General features: G+C 35.5%; 1 protein-coding gene across 1 annotated transcript; it reads left to right on the top strand.

The window, feature by feature from the left end:
• Positions 1-232: 232 nt before the first annotated feature.
• LOC140231771 (sodium-independent sulfate anion transporter-like) lies at positions 233-18,319 on the top strand. Its single transcript, XM_072311924.1, has 15 exons — positions 233-475; positions 1,276-1,492; positions 3,270-3,435; positions 4,389-4,443; positions 5,299-5,398; positions 6,651-6,802; positions 8,090-8,162; positions 10,259-10,309; positions 11,573-11,633; positions 12,497-12,693; positions 14,192-14,322; positions 15,663-15,836; positions 16,260-16,325; positions 17,489-17,669; positions 18,291-18,319. Exons 1-15 carry the CDS (start codon positions 233-235, stop codon positions 18,317-18,319), a joined length of 1,896 nt encoding a protein of 631 aa, XP_072168025.1.
• Positions 18,320-18,703: the final 384 nt, after the last annotated feature.

Raw genomic sequence — 18,703 nt, forward strand, 5'->3', positions numbered from 1 at the left:
GACTCTGACACTGTGTACTACAGTACATTCTGTAGTTATCAATTTTTTCCCTTTTGAGGAGTATGAGGGAATGTTCAATATGAAAATGCATGCTTGTGATTTCATTTCTACATTCTATCTTGCAGAAATGGCATGAAATGGAAATTGCTATATGGTACTGAAATTTTCAGCTGAGTAGGATCTGGATTCTGGAAAAAAAAAAATCACTTGAGAGCACAGCCGAGTTGACAACATGAGTTCATCTTCGCGCAATCAGCGACGTGAATTGGGGAGAAAGCTGCGAAACAGGATCCGTCGCAAAGCGTCCGACTACTGCTCCAAAGAGAGATGGATGCAACGCTTTCCGTTCACCTCGTGGCTTCCAAAGTACCGCCCTAGGACGGCGGTCAACGACCTCATCGCTGGACTCACTGTTGGGCTGACCGTTCTCCCGCAGGGGCTCGCCTATGCCAGCATTGCCAAACTCCCTTCCGTGGTGAGTTTGAGCGAGTAAGGAAATGCAGTAGCGGTAGTGCAATAAACAGGTCTGTTCATTAAAGGGATGGTACAGTATTGGTGGAGGCAAGGATTAGGCTTTAAACTTTTTGTGAGATACCAAGAAATCTCTCATGAAATAGTACAGAGCATACCACTCTTAGATGAATTCAAAGTTTATTTGATGAAAATCGGTTTTGGAATGGCTGAATAATCCAAAAACAAAGTAAAATAAAGCAATCATGATAAAGGCGGGTCCCCCTTTTTATTAGGATTGCCCTATTTTGCATATCTGGGCCATTTCAAAACCAATTTTCTTCAAATAAACATTGAATCCCTCTTGGAATTACATGCTCTTTCATATTACATAAGAGGTTTCTCATGATCTCACCCAAAAATGTTAGAAACCTGAAGTTAAGTCTCAACCAAAACTACATGTATATGATCCCTTTTTAAATAATCAGTTTTTCTCACTCTGTGAAAGGGATTTCATTTTATAGATCAGTAAAGAAATACAGTTGTTCCCTGTCGTTGGAATTGATATGTTTGCTACCTGTGAATAATACTACCAAAAAAAAAATCATGAATAAATACATTGTCTAAAAACATGATAACCATGATACTTCCATAACTATAATGTACCTATTTGCATTCATACATATTAAGGATAAAATATATATCTTCAAGACTGAAACTTTATGTGAGCATGATTTCGTTTTTGTTTATTGTTTGTTTGTTTTTTTTGGTGGAGGAATTTCATGATTTTCATATCTTGTACATTCTCTCTATTTTTTTTTTCAGTATGGATTATATGCAGCTATCATGGGTGGCTTCATGTACGCCATCTTTGGGATGGCAAAGGATGTGAGTGTCGGCCCAACTGCCATAATGTCCCTCCTGGTCTCCCAGTATGGAACACCCCTTCCTGAGGATGAGGAGTTGAATGACCCCACCTATGCCATTCTCTTGGCTTTCTTCTGTGGAATCTTCCAAATCATTATGGGTTTCCTCCAGCTAGGTAAACTGAAGGGATTGCTGCTGAAATACTGTATACGCCGTTATTTTCGCGTACAGATATTTTCACGAATGACGAGATCATAGACATTTTCGCGAGATGTTGTTTTCGCGAATCGACGCCGACGCTTATGTTAATGCTCTATTAACAAAGCGCATGGAGACAATTTCACGTGTTGTTAAATTCGCGATCCAACTGAAATTCGCGATAATTAAACCCTCGCGAAAATAACGGCGTATACAGTGTACAATGTAGTTTAAATGTGAACACTGAAGATAATTTCATCTTGGAGTAGAAACAAAATTTAATGTGCTTATCCTCACTTTATGCATCATTAGCAAAAGATATACTTTTGAGGTGACTTTTAGGTGATTTCCTTGTTAATTTGTTTGAAAACAACAACAACTGGGGCCTGTTGCATAATATGCTTTGCCTGAGAAAAACTCTAGTAAGAATGGAAAACTCAGGTTAGTATGATTCTATCATTGACTTTAACACAGGAAAAACTTTGTAAAAATCAATCTGATCGAGTTTTCTCAGGTAGAAAGTTTTATGCAACTGGCCCCTGGTATGGCTCAGTTAAAATCCTTCATGCTGTTCATTGTTTTGAGCATGGATGAAAAGAAGTACTTATGGTATATCTTGCAGTATTTTTCTTTATTTAGGATAATAGTTTTAAAGGATGGTTCAGTTTCTGTTAGGATGAGGTTTGAGATTTCCAACATATTCGATGAAGATTTTTTAGATAATGAGAAACTTCTTATGAGATATGAAAGAGCATGTAATTCTAAGAAGAATTCAAAGTTTATTTGATTGAAATTGGTTTTGAAATAATCAAAATATCCGAAACAAACTGATCCCAATAAAAAGTGGGACAGACCCACCTTTTATTACGATCACTTTGTTTTACTTTGTTTTTGAATTTCTCAGCCATTCCAAAACCGATTTTCATCAAATAACCTTTGAATTCCTTTTAGAATGGTATGCTCTGTACTATTTCATTGGTTTCTTGGTATCTCGCAAAAAGTTAAAAAACCCAATCCTCATCTCCACCAATAGTATACCATCCCCTTAACTTTTACACATCTAAACCCCAGCCTAGCTTTAGATCTGACACTGTACTTCAAGAAGCTAACAAATAGGAGTTGGCTATGAGCATGCCAAAGTTTGGTCCAATGCATTGGTTAAGATCATACTCACACGCATAGTTATGTTCACTTTATCGAAGGAGAAAATAATTGAGAGATTGTTGTATAAAATGTGAGTATTGAGGCCAAAACTGTACTTCGGTATTCTATTGAGATGTTTTTCTCTCACTTTATTAGGACATTGTATTATAATCATGAATATAGTGAAATTCTATATTCTTTTTTTTTTTATATATATATTCTCAGGTCTCTTCAGAGAATGAGAGCAAAAAGTTCCTGGGGTTGTTTCTCAAAAAATTTAAGTTGAGTTAATTAAAAGTTAAGATTTACTTTAAATTATGATAGGCTGTGTGACTTCTATAGTTAATACATGTACTCTCATTTTCATAGTAAAATAAAATTAAAGTAAGAGAAGAAGGGTTTTTTCTGTCAATTTTAATAACAATTTTAAGTGGATTCTGAAAACATTAGACTGTAAAACTAAAAAGGCAAACCAGTGGCATACCATAAGTTTAGGTCTACTTAAATTCGTCATGAAACACCCCCCAGAGATGAAAAGTGAATATGCCAATTAGATTCCTTCTCGTGTTTGCTTGGACTACACTGTACATGTATTCTAATGACAATTGCAGGCTTCATCGCAAACTATATATCAGCCGTCGTCATCTCTGGCTTCACATCAGCCTCAGCCGTTACCATAGCGATGAGCCAGGTCAAGAGCCTTCTAGGTATCCACTTTGCATCTGAGACATTCATCCTGGACCTCATTGAGACGTTCAAACACATCACACAAACCAGGTGGGCATGTGATGAATCTTGATATCTCCCAAACTCCAGACATCCACTTGCTCAAAATATGATGTTAAAAGCATGAGGTAGATCTATAAGAGAATATGTTTCTGTTTGACATGTTGATGTATATATATATTTTTTTTTTTCTGGGGGATTACAATTATTGTGCAGAAATTTTCTTGTATTTCTTGCTCTTTTTTTTTTTTTTTGCTAGTGTAGATTCTAAAACCTGTGAAAATATCTTCCAAATTTATCTCTACATTTTGAACTATGTGACAATATTGCACAATGTTCTATGAATATGATTTTGAGCTGCGCAGAGAAAAAAATTAATTGTGTGAAAATACGTGTATCAACATTTACAGTACAGCTTCTTCCAGGAAAGTATCTTGACCAATTTTGATGTGAATTCCATCGATATTTGACATTTCTGGAAGTTCTGGAATATTCCACACACCTTCTCTGTTTCTTACCTGTCAATTTTGCCCAGGTTTTCAGTGCACACCCTGTAGATACTTATTAATATGTACAGATTGTGACTTGGATGTCTTAGCCATAGGAGGGATAGCATGAGAATTGTATGGAATGAAAATATCAAATCAAGTATGATGTGAGTTTGTAAGGATGTTAACATAATTTTGATGTACTTGTATTCAATTGTACAATGTTTGGATGGTTATAATGCCTATTCATCCATGGAAAATCCATTATCAAAAAAAAAAAAAAAGAAGATGATGATGATAGAAAAAGGAGAATTTCATGACTGATGCTAAAAGGAATTCCGTATTCCCTTATCATTGGGATCAAGATTGAATCTATTCATATAGGCAGTGACTAATGTTCCTTGATGGTGACACTGAATATTTCTGCCAGTTGTACTGAAGTGATGATATGAACGTATGATATATCCCATCAAATTTTTACCCCATGCCTTTGACTAATTCTTGCTCATTTTACAGGTGGCAAGATCTAACTCTTGGTCTGTGTTGTATAGTAGCCTTAGCTGCAATGAGGGTGAGTGCAAATAAGGTCTAATATAATTATTCTAAGAAAGAAGTTGCCTTGGTAACCTCATATGGTAATGAATTACTTTGAAATTGACTATAAACTTGATTTTGTTTGTTTGTTTGTTTGTTTTTGTTTATTTTTTTTTGTTGGGGGGGAGATAATCATTGTTTGTATCAAGTTACTACTCTAGCCTGTAAGTGATTCTAGGTTGAAAACTGAAAGTGGAATTACATTTTTGAAAAAATCTATTATTGGTCTTACAGAGCAGGTGTTGTGAATAGTGGATAGATCAATATTAGTCCATCGTAAATTTAAAGATTTTGCACACATTTTCTGTTTGGCTGTAGTCTAGCTCGTGATATTTTAGATGTTTAATACAACAATAAACTGTATTTCAACTTGAAACTAATGGGGTTCATTTCATGGTACTTAATTGTGATTTCAAGTAATGCCAAATTTTTATGTCAAAAAACCAGCTACCTCTGTTTGATCTATCTTTTAAGCTCAAGTGAAAAGCTTTCTCTTATTTGTGTTGGTTTCAACCTTGAATGTAGCATAAAGAAAGCAAAGAAGACATGATTCTCTTTTCCTGTTTGTGCTTCATATTGAACACCTTGTGGCCACAATAACTGGTACAAAGGAGAAAAAGAATTGTAAAGTCAATTCTTTTCTTTGCTTCACTAAATCACAGTTCTTCCAAAGAGAGAGAGAGAGAGAAACTTGGAACCAAGCAGTGAAACCTTAATGATCAAGTCAGTGAAAAGTTCTGCAAAAGTGAATCACTTAGATTACACCTGACTTACATTGTTTCGATCTCTTTTCCCTCTTTCTCATCTCCTTCTTTGTTTGATCCCCATTCAGTTCATGAAGAACAAAGCCCAGAGCAAGCTGGAAGATTTAGGAAAGAAAGCCCCTATGAAGAGCAGAGTACACTGGAAAATTCTTTGGATTATTGGGACTGGTAAGTGGATCAAGGATAGAAGGAGTTGTATTTTTAACCCTCATTTCAAAACAAAATCTATATGTTTGCTGACTTAATGTTTGCATTTTTTTCCTTGGTCTTAGGCAGAACATATTCCCCTGTTACTATACAAAGCAATGACTTCTTTGCAACTGATTTACAAATTGCCCAACATCGACGTAAATAAGCACTGAATTGATCAGTGTTTGGTAGTAGCCATGATAAAAAATCATGGGCGTACATACTCGAGCAGGATTTGAACCTACGACCTCCTGATCTCATGACAGGCGTCATCTCCACTAGACCACCGAGCTTTCGCCCGACAGCAAGTGTTGGTTCTAATCCTTATAGCATGCAGCGGGTACTGCTTCGTTATTCAAATTCATGAAATTCTTCCGTCGAGATGTTTTCATTGCAACTGATTGACAAATTGCCCAACATCGACGTAAATAAGCACTGAATTGATCAGTGTTTTAGTAGTAGCCATGATGAAAAATCATTGGCGTACATACTCTAGCAGGAACACTGATCAATTCAGTGCTTATTTACGTCGATGTTGGGCAATTTATTGTCAATCAGTTGCAAAGAAAACATCTTGACGGAAGAATTTGACTAATTTGAAAGCAATGACTTGTTTACAATATAGTATTCGAGATGTATCAAAACATTGGATGCATGGTTACACTGTAGAATTTATGCATCTGTTTGTTTGTATGTTTGTTTTTCCATCATTCTCCTGAAGCAACCAAACAACATCCTGGGTACTTCAGCAACAATGACAACAAACTTTGAGCAAATTCATTGGAAAATTTAATTCTTCTTTGCAATTCAGGGTTCAACATGAGCTGAACACTGAGACATACAAATAAGGTACTTCATGAATTTGTGTCTTTGCCATGCAGTTGTACTGCAGAGTTGGAGGTATGATATGAAGATGTCAATCTGAGAATAATCCTTTCAATCTCACAATTTTTAGAGAAAAAGGTAACTGACTTCATCAAAAATGGTATGACATAGTCCACTGATATGATATGGACATTAATCATAAAACAGACTGTTGGTGATACTGCCTATACTGCATACATTTTCAAAAAGTAGCGTACTCAAAGGGTCTTACATGAAGTCAAAAAGTGCAAATGTGCACCTGCATAGGACTGCCATGAACATGACTAATAAGAAGGTCACATTACATGACATTGATGTCATGTATCATGCTTATTTCCTGGTTCTTGTATTTTTTTTAATATTTCAGCCCGTAATGCTGTCATCGTTGTTGTGGCTGCAGCCATAGCATATGTTGTTCACACGCACCATGAGGACAACATGTTCACAATCACTGGCAATGTCACGGCTGGCCTGCCGGCCCTAAGTGTACCTTCTTTCGGGGCCGAGAACATCTTAGGGGTAAGTAACATCCCTGTCAGTCAGTTATATGCTGTGTCATTTTACTGATTTTATTGATGCCTCTCATCAAGTGAAGTGTAGAAAGATGCTTTGCCCTCATTTTATAGAAATTCTAGATTTGCTCATCAAGTGCCTTAGCTGAATTGTGCTGAGACAAATCATTTTTGCTGAAAGTGACACATTCTCACTAGTCTAGTAATGTTGTCCTTTTTTTCTGTGTGTATTATTTGCAAATTGCATGCCACTCATTCACACAAAGCTTCTCACAAATAGATGGCTAACATTTTGTATTCAGCTTGAGACTCATCACTGGTAGTTGCATCACACTCAGTGGCCATCAGTCATGATAAACCATATGTCCTCACAAAAAATTACAACGAGACCCTCCACAATCATAACTTTAAAGTAGTGAATCAACTCAAATACAATTTCAGGGTATGAAACTATAACTCATTGCCCACATCTTACAGAAAACCCGATTTGATGTGCTTCAGTGGTCAAAGAGAAATAAGGAATTTTGTAGAGCATGTCAGGAATCTCTTCCCTCTAAGTTCTGGCTATTGTGTTCACACATTAGCAGTTCCAAGCATCCAAGTGCTAAACTTGGAATAATCAGACTAATGACATACTTTTCAACAATCCACATTTATCTGTGACTGGTTAACCAAATTGAATGTGGTTTTCTGCAAAATAGAACTAATATGTTATATCTTAAGACCCTGAAGTAGCATTTAGACAGTTTAATCACATTGGGAGTTATCAATGCAAAAATGGGGGGGGGGGACATACTGTATGTATTTATATGTGTTTCTTCACTGAAATTTCAATCATTGATTGTATATGTTTTCATATTACTGATTATTTGGACAGGACAGACTTCAGTTTGAAACAGACTTTAACAGCATATTTTTGAGTGGCTTTGTGTAGTTTCTGGAATGAAAATAAAATCCATGATGAAAAAAAAAGGCTATAGTGACATGGGAAAGTGATGAGAAAACAATGAATATCATTACTTTGAGCCAAATCACACTAAAGGTGATATAATAAATTAATAATAATAAATATCATAATGTATATCTGAATATCATTTAAACATCATCTTGCAGAGTTTGAGTGTTACCTGAAATTATACCTTCTATTTCCTGCATTTTTTTTTTTGCATCATCTGCATGTCTAATGTGTGAATTCACCTAACATTGGACTGCTTTTTTTTGCTAATTGTTGTTTATTTATTTGTTTGCTTGTCTTTTTCCATGAATTTTGACTTTCATGGCTGCCCCCCAACAGAACTTAAATGTTGGTCTCATAGTTATTCCTGTGCTTGGCTTTCTGGAAAATATTGCAATCGCAAAAGGCTTTGGTGAGTAGTGCCTTCATACTCTTCAGATACATTGTAGCAACTCTGAGGAGAGAAATGTGTACTATCAAACTATGTAGTTGTAGAGAACCCACGTGAAACGGTTAAGTTTGTATGATATGAAGTGAGTTATTTCAATATCCAGAATTGTACCGTCTTGTGAAATTATGAGATATTGTAGAATTTAAATTATTATTATTTTTTTTTCATTCTGAATCTTGCAAGTCTTTGGATGTGGTGAAATTTTGTATAAGTGTGTGTATGTTATGTGTTTTACTTCCTTGTTTGGGAAGTGAGAAAAAATCCAACATTAATTTGCTTTGGTAAAAATGTATTTATCTGCTTTGAGGCATTTTAGTCAAGTGATTGTTTTCCTACTGAAGTTTTTGTAATAGATCAATTCAGGAGAGGGATGTAAGCATGAACAAGGGTTTCTTAAAACAAGTGAGATTTTCAGAAAAATCTATCATCGAGAAGCAATTATGAGCATTTCATTTAGAAAGGACTGCTTTGTTGCTCAGTATCCTTTGTGGCTTGCAATTTCAGTTCAGCTTGCAACTCATAAATTTTTCATTTTGTTTATTTACAATCACTCTGAAAGCATTTAAGAGCAATTGCTCAATGTATGACAAATTATCAATTTACCCAGCACATGTTCATCCAAATAGAGCAGATAGGGAAGCAACAACAGTCTAGTGGTTTGTATTATGTATGGTCACTAGTAGCTGTCTTTGTGGGAAAGATGATAAGCAATTGAATATCAGCCTCCTCAAAAGTATGTGAGCTATAAAGATATGGCAGTTTAAAGAAATGATGAGCTAAAATGATAATACACAAACAGTGGTTTGTTGAATGGCAGTGATTTATCAAATGGCTGTCCTTGGATATTATGATCATGTAACATATTACATAAAGTAGAAATGGATTTTCTGTTTACACCTCTAGCATTAAAAAGTCATTAAGTCATAGTCCTGGTATCATCGTGAGTGCCTGGTCAGCATCAATGAGTTGAATTCATTATCATTTACTGGTAGTATATTTAACATATCAAGAAGGATAGCGTTAATTGTTAATTTGCAGCTGTTCCATTTAAGTTTTTTTTGTGCTGTAACATATCTGTAAGCTATATACACACCCCACTTAAAGCTTTACAGTGATAACCTTAACCTTGGTTCAACACATATTAGTAATGTTGATGTAAACAAGTGATGATGATGTTGATAATGATAACAGTAATAATAATAATAATAATGATAATAATAATAATGATAATAATGATTATGATAATAACAATAATAAACTTGTGTTTATCCTGCATAGATACTTTTACACTCCCCCACTCATCTGATTACTTTTTTTTTTTACCACAAGTTTTCCATATCTTTCATAACGATTAAAAAAAAAAGTCAATGTAATGTGAAGTATATGAACATTTGAAAGCAAGAAAAAATAGCAGGTACATAGCCTATACATAAAGAGAGGACTACATGATAGAGATTCGATTGTAGAGATGTGGACCACTTGATTGATTGGATATATATACAAAAAGCATTATAATGGGAGCACATGGAAGCAGTTTACAGTTCTTCTAATGTGCATGTTCTGAGCGGAGTTTGAGAAAAAAAGAATCCTCTCAAATTTAACGAAAAAAAAGTTTGATGTTTATTAGCTTTCAGTTTGATGCAGTGGTCCTCAAAATAATGTGCTTGAGTTGAGTGGTGTGTTCATCTAATAATGAGTACAAGTATTTCTATATTATAATTACATATTAAATTTGACTTTCACTACAAAACAGAACATTGATAGTATTAGTGTTAATGATGGTGATGATATTAGTGATAATGATGATAATGATATAATAATAATGATAGTAATAATAATAATAATAATAACAGTAATAAGAATAATAATTATATACTACTACTGGTACTAACAATAATAATAATAACAATAATAATATTTACAGTTAAATGATAATAACAGTTAAAGTTATCACTGTAAGATATTAATAACAATTTAATTTGTTATTGTTATCATTATCATCATTAACAGCATTATCCTCCTGATCATTATCATCATTATTGCTACTACTTTTGCAGCTCGTCAGAATAACTACAAAGTGGAAACCAACCAGGAACTCATTGCATTAGGTGAGTGCGGCCGGTTATGTAGCCCTTGTTGTCAAAGCAATGCTTGAGGCCTTTAAACTCAACTTGGAAATTCAAAGGAAGCAAAAACCCAAAGAGAAATGTGGGTTGTGTGAAAGCAGCAACATTAGTTAAACACATCAGTGAAAGTTTGAGGAAAATCGGACAATTAATGCAAAAAATTATGAATTTTCAAAGTTTTTGTGTTGGAACTGCTGGATGAGAAGACTACTTGAGTTTGTGACATAATTTGTGGACAACAAAAATATAGAAAATATTATAAAGAAAATTAAACAAGATTTCACTTTTCTAGTATAATAAAAGAGCACTTGACTAACCACTTTCAAAAAGTATGGGGAATAATTACTACCCTTAATTTGCATATATTAGTATCAAGTTGATGGAATGTGTAATTTTCATTAAGAATTTTTTTTTATTCCCTTTATTTTTTTTTTTATTGTTGTCCACACATGATGTCATGAACTCTTGTAGTCTCCTTATCTAGTGGTTCCAACACCAAAACTGTAAAAATTCATTACTTTTTCATTGGTTGTCTGATTTTCCTCAAACTTTCACTGATGTGTTTACTAATGTTGCTGCTTCCACTCAATCCACATTTCTCTTTGGGTTTTGGTTTTCTTTAATGGACCATAATATGAAATGTATGTGGATCTAATTATGCCCCAGATGCAATAAGTTGTTAATAGCAGTTGTGCTTTTGTTTACAGATTCAAGCACAGTTTTCATATTTCAAAAAGATATGATATGGTAATATTATTGCAATGATGTATGCATCCTAAGATTTGTCATGTGCTAGTAAAGTCAAATCACACATCTTTTCTTTTATTTGAAGTGCCCTGAGATTTGTTGAAGAAAACATTTGATTATCTGTACAAATAAATTCTATGAGAGTTTTTTTATCAAACTGGCTTGAGACCAGATTGGCATATAAGTGATCAAATCTCAAGTTAAAAAACAAAAACAAAAACATAACACTGTGTAGCATTTGACAAAGTTGATATTATAAGGTATGACAACACCACTATCATTCACTAGATCTTTCAGATTTTTTCCCAATTGCTTTCTCAAAGGTCAGAGGTCAAAGGTTAGCATACAAATCACTTGATGAATGCCCTATGGAAAAAAAAGTCTAGCATTGTCCTTCAGGCATACAAACCAAAATTAATTTCTTCAAGAAGACAACGTACAAGCTGATGATAAATGCCTGACATCTAAACTTTTCTCTATATTTTATCATTCAAACAGGTTCTTGTAATATTGGTTCCTCATTTGTCTCTGGTTATCCAATCACTGGCAGCTTCTCAAGGTGAGTTCAAAGGTGGTAAATTTCAGGTAGTACATACGTGTAGTTTATTGTATTAGATGAAAATGCTTGACATGTCCTTATTGTTTACATAGATGCTCCCTTGATATGTATTATGATATTGGTATTAGAAGCAATTTGATTTATCACCTCTGTGTTTCAAACCATAAATGCTTGAAAGTGCTTTAACAATATTTTTAAGCACTTGGATTTTCCACAATAAAATGTGGCATGTGAACTGTTACACGAGTGGGAGAATGTCTGAACAGAAATCTGGTGTAGTATGCCCTATACTCACCAAAGCAGCAATCTCATAATGTACAGGTGCACACTCAAAATGTGTCCGCATATGTATGCATTTATGCATGTGATGGTTAAGTATGGCTTATATGTATTCATGAGTATGCTTGATAAGTTTGTGCATATCTCTATGCATATGTTTGTGTATACATTATCATTAGCTGAGAACCAGGAGGGTGCTATTACATTCTAAGATTTGAGTGTAAATAAAAAGGAAGCAATCAATTTTCATGAAATAAATAGTTTATGTAATCAAAAGTGGGTATAGATTTATAAGCATTGTTTCAAATATAGAGTAAAAAAGTGCCATTGTGGTTTCAATTTTGAACATGTTTTACTGAAAAAGAAAATGATATGAAATTGACACCATCATCTAGAGGAGATCAAGCTCAATACTCCCAAAAATTGTGATAATGCCTTTCTGGTTCTCAGCCAACGATATGTATGTTTGTGTATAATTATGTTATGTAAACATCTGAATATTAGGTATGTGGTATATACATGTATGTTTGCATGTATAAAATGTGCACAAATATAAAGCCCAAGTTATTGTTGCTCACTTCCAGGTCTGCCATCAACAACCAGAGTGGGGTGGAGACCCAAGCGGCTGGACTGGTCACTGGCATCCTGGTCATTCTCTCTCTGGCCTTCCTCACCCCACTCTTCTACTTCATCCCAAAGGCCTCCCTGGCCGCCGTCATCATGTACGCCGTAGTCTTCATGATCGACTACCACATCGTCGTGGACCTGTGGAGAGTCAAAAGTGAGTGAGAAAGCGTGTAGCGGTGTCAGGGGATGTTGATCTGAAAGTCAGTAAAAGCCCTTGTTTATTTAGTCATCGGATAGAGGATGGGGAAAAGGCAGCTCCATTAAAAATATGTTGGATTTATCAGTGGGGGAGGATGTTTTACACAGTAGCTATCATCTGAAACATTGGAAGTGCCACCATATCAGAATGATAAAAAGAAAAATGAAGCAAGTCTTAAAGCTTTCCCAATTCGCTTTATGTTTTTCACAGTTGATATCAATTGAAACATTGGAATTGCAATCATATGAGAGTGATGAAAAGAAAAATTAAGCAAGTATTAAAGCTTCCGCAATATGCTTTAACTAATTTTCTGTTTAAATATAGCAAAATTATCCAAGCTGGGCACATTCAAATATAGGTGATTATTACCTACACGAGGTAGTTTTGGGAGGCAATTGCAGTTGGTATTTTGCAGGGTCAAAAGGTCAACAGTCAATATTCGTTGGTATCTTGCTTCTTCCAGGTTTTGCCATTCACTTTACACAGGGAGGTGGGAAGAGAAGGAGTGGAATCTCTCTTCCCACCTCCCTGCTTTACATGTGAACATTCCGATCGACCACGAAGAGAAAACATTCAAGGACGTCGCTGCATGTCGATTACACGCACCGCAGAAGAACGCCGATAAATCAACTCATACAAAGTCGACCACTTCCAGCAGCACTACGCGTCAAACAATGACTAGTCCATTTGTGCTCAATAACTGCACAATGACCATCAGTTATTACAACTCTCCAAATTGAAACAGAAGCAAAAATAAAGTGTAAAAGCATTCAGATGTTTGAAGTTTGCCTGTTACAACTACATATGTATCTTTGAAGTTGGAGTTGAATGATATATATTGATGAACAATTTTTCAATTATTCGACATGTTGGTGATGATCTACAGGTAGTCAAATGTGGCTTGATCTATATCATAGTGTATAGCCGTATTCACATATTTTCCTAATTTACCTAGGGGATAGGCAATATAATGATATTGACCGGCCTTGAGGGAGATACCAGATAAATATTGCCTGCACTGAAAGAATATTGCCCTCATCTTCGACTCGGGCAATATTCTTTCCGTTTGGGCAATATTTTCTGGTATCTCCCTCGAGGCCAGTCAATATTATATAAATCTCTGTCCTTTAATGGTCTAATGTATGGAACTAATAAAAGGTATATCTTTTTCAAAGAGGATACTCTTTATTGGAGGAAACAAAAAAAACTAAAATCCAATATGAACAATATTCCATCCTGATCTTTTTTTGGATAAAGAATATGGCTTATTGCCAATAAAATAGCTGGTATAATAATACTGATTACATTGTTATCAAGATTAACTTCTCAGGAAAAATCTTTTCAAATTTTATGCAAGATCATAGCTTACTGTCTTGTGTGCCATCAGTCTACAAAATATTTCACTTTGTCCATGGCTGCATCATTAAATCATTTTATTCTGCTCTCATTACAGAACTGGACTTGATCCCTCTCTTTGTGACTTTCTTCCTGTCTCTCTGGCTCGGAGTGGAGTATGGAACCATTTGTGGCATCGTGGTCGACATAATCTTGCTCCTGTACCCGTATGGAAAGCCTGGCTTTAAGGTATGCATCACAGTAATCTACTGTACGAGCTGAGCCTTTGAACCGCGAAAATAACAACGCGCGAATAACTGAGTTCAGTTAGAGCCTCGCAACCGCGAAATTAACCACACGCGAAAATGTTCTCCAAGTAACAATTCGCGAAAATATCTGTACGCGAAAATTTCAGCTCGTACAGTAGCTTGCACATCTGCACCTTTGCTGCTTTGTGTGATATGGTTGCCAAAAATGTGTGATAATTTGTGTGATATGGTTGCCAAAAATGGTTACCGATATTCCTGACCCTTTAGCAACGTAGAGACAGAAGATGTAAGTGCATATGACCAAGTGCATTCCTCCGACTGGCTGACAGCTAAATTATATTTCATAGTTTAATTGTCATGTGAAGTTTTGCAGCAACCAACAGGAGAGACATTTAGCTCACAAGAGATTCATTCCTATAAAGCCCACAAGATATACTGTTGTCAGGTTTTTGTCGTTTTTTTTTATTGCAACTTGTTGACAAAAAAAGAACAAAAAACTAAACATACATTCATTACTTAAAATAGATACATAGTACATACCTGCTCCATGCTATAAGGATTAGAACCAGCACTGGCTGTCAGACCAAAGCTCTGTAGTCTAGTGGATATGATGCCTGTCGGTGATAAGGAGGTCACGAGTTCAGATCCAACCCAAGTATGTATGCCATTGACTTTTTTTTTCATGGCTACTAGGAAAACACTGATCAGTGCTTATTTGCATTAATGGAGGGCAATTTGTTAACCAGTTGAATTATGTTTTCATTACAATGCTCAGATGGATCATCTAAATAAGGAAGCACTTTATTACCATCTGCCAAGGAGGATATTTTTTTTTTTGCTGGCATTTGTTTATTTGTTTGTTTGTCTGTCTGTCTGCTTGCAAAATAACTCAAAAAGTTGTGAATGGATTTAGATGAAACTTATAGGAAAAGTTGATCATGACACAAAGAACAGATGATCAGATTTTTGGAGTGATCCAAGAATTTATGTGGATTTTTGAAGGATTTTTAATCTTTTGGCAAATAGGATAAATAAACTTGGGAGTTCAAGCTGCATGTATACAAGATTTGCACATACACGCACTAAAGCGCATGCTCTGCTCAAGGTGCCACACAGCAGAAAGCTGATGAAGTAAACACAAGGCTTCTTTCATTGGGAAATTTGGCAATTGTTAGCATGCGAGTATGGGTTGAAATGAGCTGCTTGGCGGAGATCTGCGCTCTCTGAGTGCTTTTCCTAGTTATACTTTGTTCTACTCCCTAGATAGTGAAAAGGGAAAGTGGTGCAGAGTTAGTGAAAATTCCCCAATTTTCTTTCCAGACCAGAGAGGATCAAGAGGGAGTCTTGGTCATCACACTGGAGCAAGGCTTGAGGTACCCAGCCATGGGTACCCTCCACAACCTTCTGGACGACAAGGGACTGCTCTGCGATGTCCCCCGCTCTGCCATCATCGACTTCTCACGCGTGGCATCCCTCGACTACTCTGTCGTAGAAGTAAGAATTTTGAAAAAAACTTATGTCTCTGATGCTTCACCAGCATTTATCAAACTAACCTTGCTTGTGCTGATGAATTTTATGACCTTCTTAAACTCTTTACTTGCCACTTGCCCTTGTGTAACACTAAGGAGCAGACATTTTATTGCAAACTTTCAATCCTGTTACCCTCAGTTTGAAATTCATTTAAACTGGCAATTGAATCATTTATCATTTTCATTTGATTTTTCTTTTACAGTAACACCTCTTATATGTCATCCAATGACAACGACTTGTTTGTTTGGAGTTTAACTCAGTAGTGAGGTTTACTATCTTTGGCGGACATATAGGTTTAAGACACTATTACTCTCAGTAGAATACCAGATGTTGATTTGAATGATAACTCTCGTTTCATTGTTTTCTGTTTGTTTTCTTCAAAACTAGGGATTAAAAGATGTCGTGAAATCCTTCAGGAAGAAGCAGCTGAGCATCATTCTCACAGGAGTAAAGGTAAGGTGATCCGCCATGTCACATGAAGCAGTCTTGTAAAGAGATGGACATCCATACCCAGGTTCCAGGGATTACAAATCCTGAGTTAAAAAAACTCAATATTGTAGGTGAAAAGGGAAACATTTGGGAATCAAATGTAAGAATCTCTGTGACTTGAAGTAATTTTGAGTCCAGCTACTGAAGTGTCAACAGTGTAGTTTCTGTATCTTAGGTGTATCCCCTTTGTGATAAGAAAGAAATTCTTCAGATAACAGTGTATATCATATTTTATGTGAAGAAGGTTAAAAAAAACCACCCAAACCCCTACAATTTCAAATTGACTGTGTCCTTTGAAAGTTTGTGTACTGCACTGCTACAGAGGTATACATGTATGTGCAGGGATAAGAAAATGATATTGAACTTCTACTGATGGTAAGATATGTATGTCTATGGTGTGTAACTTAACTCATTTATCTTGCCTTGTAAGAAAATGTGAGTGAAAGTGGAAACTTTTCTCCAGTATAAGGTACTCTTACATATGAGCTCTTCTCTCTAATAGTAGTATCATAACGGTAATAAGCATAAACTGGTACAAAAAGATATGTCTTTATGCAACATAAGTTACTAATTAAACATGTTTTAAAAAGTTGATAACAGGCTCCCCCACATGTATATTTAAAGATTTGCCATGAAATGTATGTATTATTTCACATGATTATATATTTGTAATGTGAACTATCGTTTATGTTTTCATGACTTGTGAATGATATGTTTATATTGTCATAGTTATTTTTTTTATACAAGTGGAGAATAAAACTTACTGAAACTTGCTGAAAAAAGGTTAAAACAATAAACACCAAAATAGCAAAGTCAACGTTAAATGTAGGAAGGTGTTTACGACAATTTTGTAGAGTTCTAAATGTGTAAAGTCATCAGCTGTGCCCACAGAGTTGATTTCATTTATAGCTACAGCTTTAGAATTTAGAAAATAACATCTGCAAGAAGCAAGGTTTATCCCAGATGAAAAACAAACAAACAAACAAACAAAACAAACATTGTAATGTTGTATTTCTTGTGAGTGAGACAAAACAAATAGAAATAAAAGAGCTGCAAGATGTTCCTGGTCGTGCCTGTCACAGTTCATTTTTTGAGTTTTTTTTTTTTTGACCACCTTCCATCCGCAGCCTGGAATACGTTCGATGCTGGACAGGGCCAAGGTAGAAGGGGTCAAGATACTGGACAGCCTGGACGATGCCCTCCACAAGGTCAACCAGGGCCTGGAGGAGAGCCAAGGAGATGCGAGCACTCACCTCGTTGCCGTGGTGATGGGAGATTGCGAGGAAAATGAAGTGGGGAAGCATAACGGTGAGTTGCGGTTTTTGGAATTGCTGGGTTATCTTGATATCTTACAGTTTGCTTACAGTTTTGCTCTTCTATCTTTCTTTTGTGATGTCATGATTATTCTATTCATCCAATTCTATCAATTCTTACTTTTCTAGACTCAAATGATAAACATAGCTAGTGATTTTAATAACAATAAAACATTGTCTGTGAATGTTATAGTGAAAGTACATTTTGATGATCAAAACTGGGAAATCAATCACTTTTTACCATGTGAATGAATAAGAAAAGACTGTTTTCATTATCTTGTAGTAATTGTATTGTGTCTATAAATTTTTCACAGCTTCCATCATCTGAACTCTCTGAAGATGCATGTTGTTATACATTTTAGAAATAACAATGATAATGATAATAAGAACAATAAGGTCTTATTCATCCAGGGTACCCACTTCAGTTTTGCTCTACAAGAGACTCCTGCCATTACAACAACCATTAGAGATCAATTTTTTCATTCTTAAGAAATTAGGAATCAGATTGATCATAGCTTTTAACTCTCTTTCCATTTTAGGCCACAAGTGAGATTATTTGATTACATTTCATCTTGCATCTGCGTCTATTTCTTTGGCTTGCCTAATCTTGCTGCAGAGCACAACATTGAGGACAGTGCAGTGTGAACATGACCGTGGAGATATATAAGAGGTAACCGTGGCAACACCCTGATTTAATATGATATGCTGTACAAAGAGGGCAACTGATGAGGAACATATTGAAACTCTGTTCAAGAAATATACATGCACCTTTGCCTTGGAAGGACTTTTACTTGGGGAGTATACAGAGATTTTTCAGGGGAGAACCAAAACTGACCATTTTGGCTACAACTGCAAAGTAATTATGGCACATTCCATGTCACTGTTCTACCCTGCTTTAGTAAACTCTCTTCAAATAAGCATCATGCCGAGATTAGAAATCTATGTTTGTTGGTTTGTTGCCCAGGGCATTCGATGATGTCTTGATCTAATCACCACCGATGTATCATCAAATTGTAACGTGGACATTTA

This window comes from Diadema setosum, chromosome 8 (assembly GCF_964275005.1).
Source record: "Diadema setosum chromosome 8, eeDiaSeto1, whole genome shotgun sequence".
Taxonomy (NCBI): domain Eukaryota; kingdom Metazoa; phylum Echinodermata; class Echinoidea; order Diadematoida; family Diadematidae; genus Diadema; species Diadema setosum.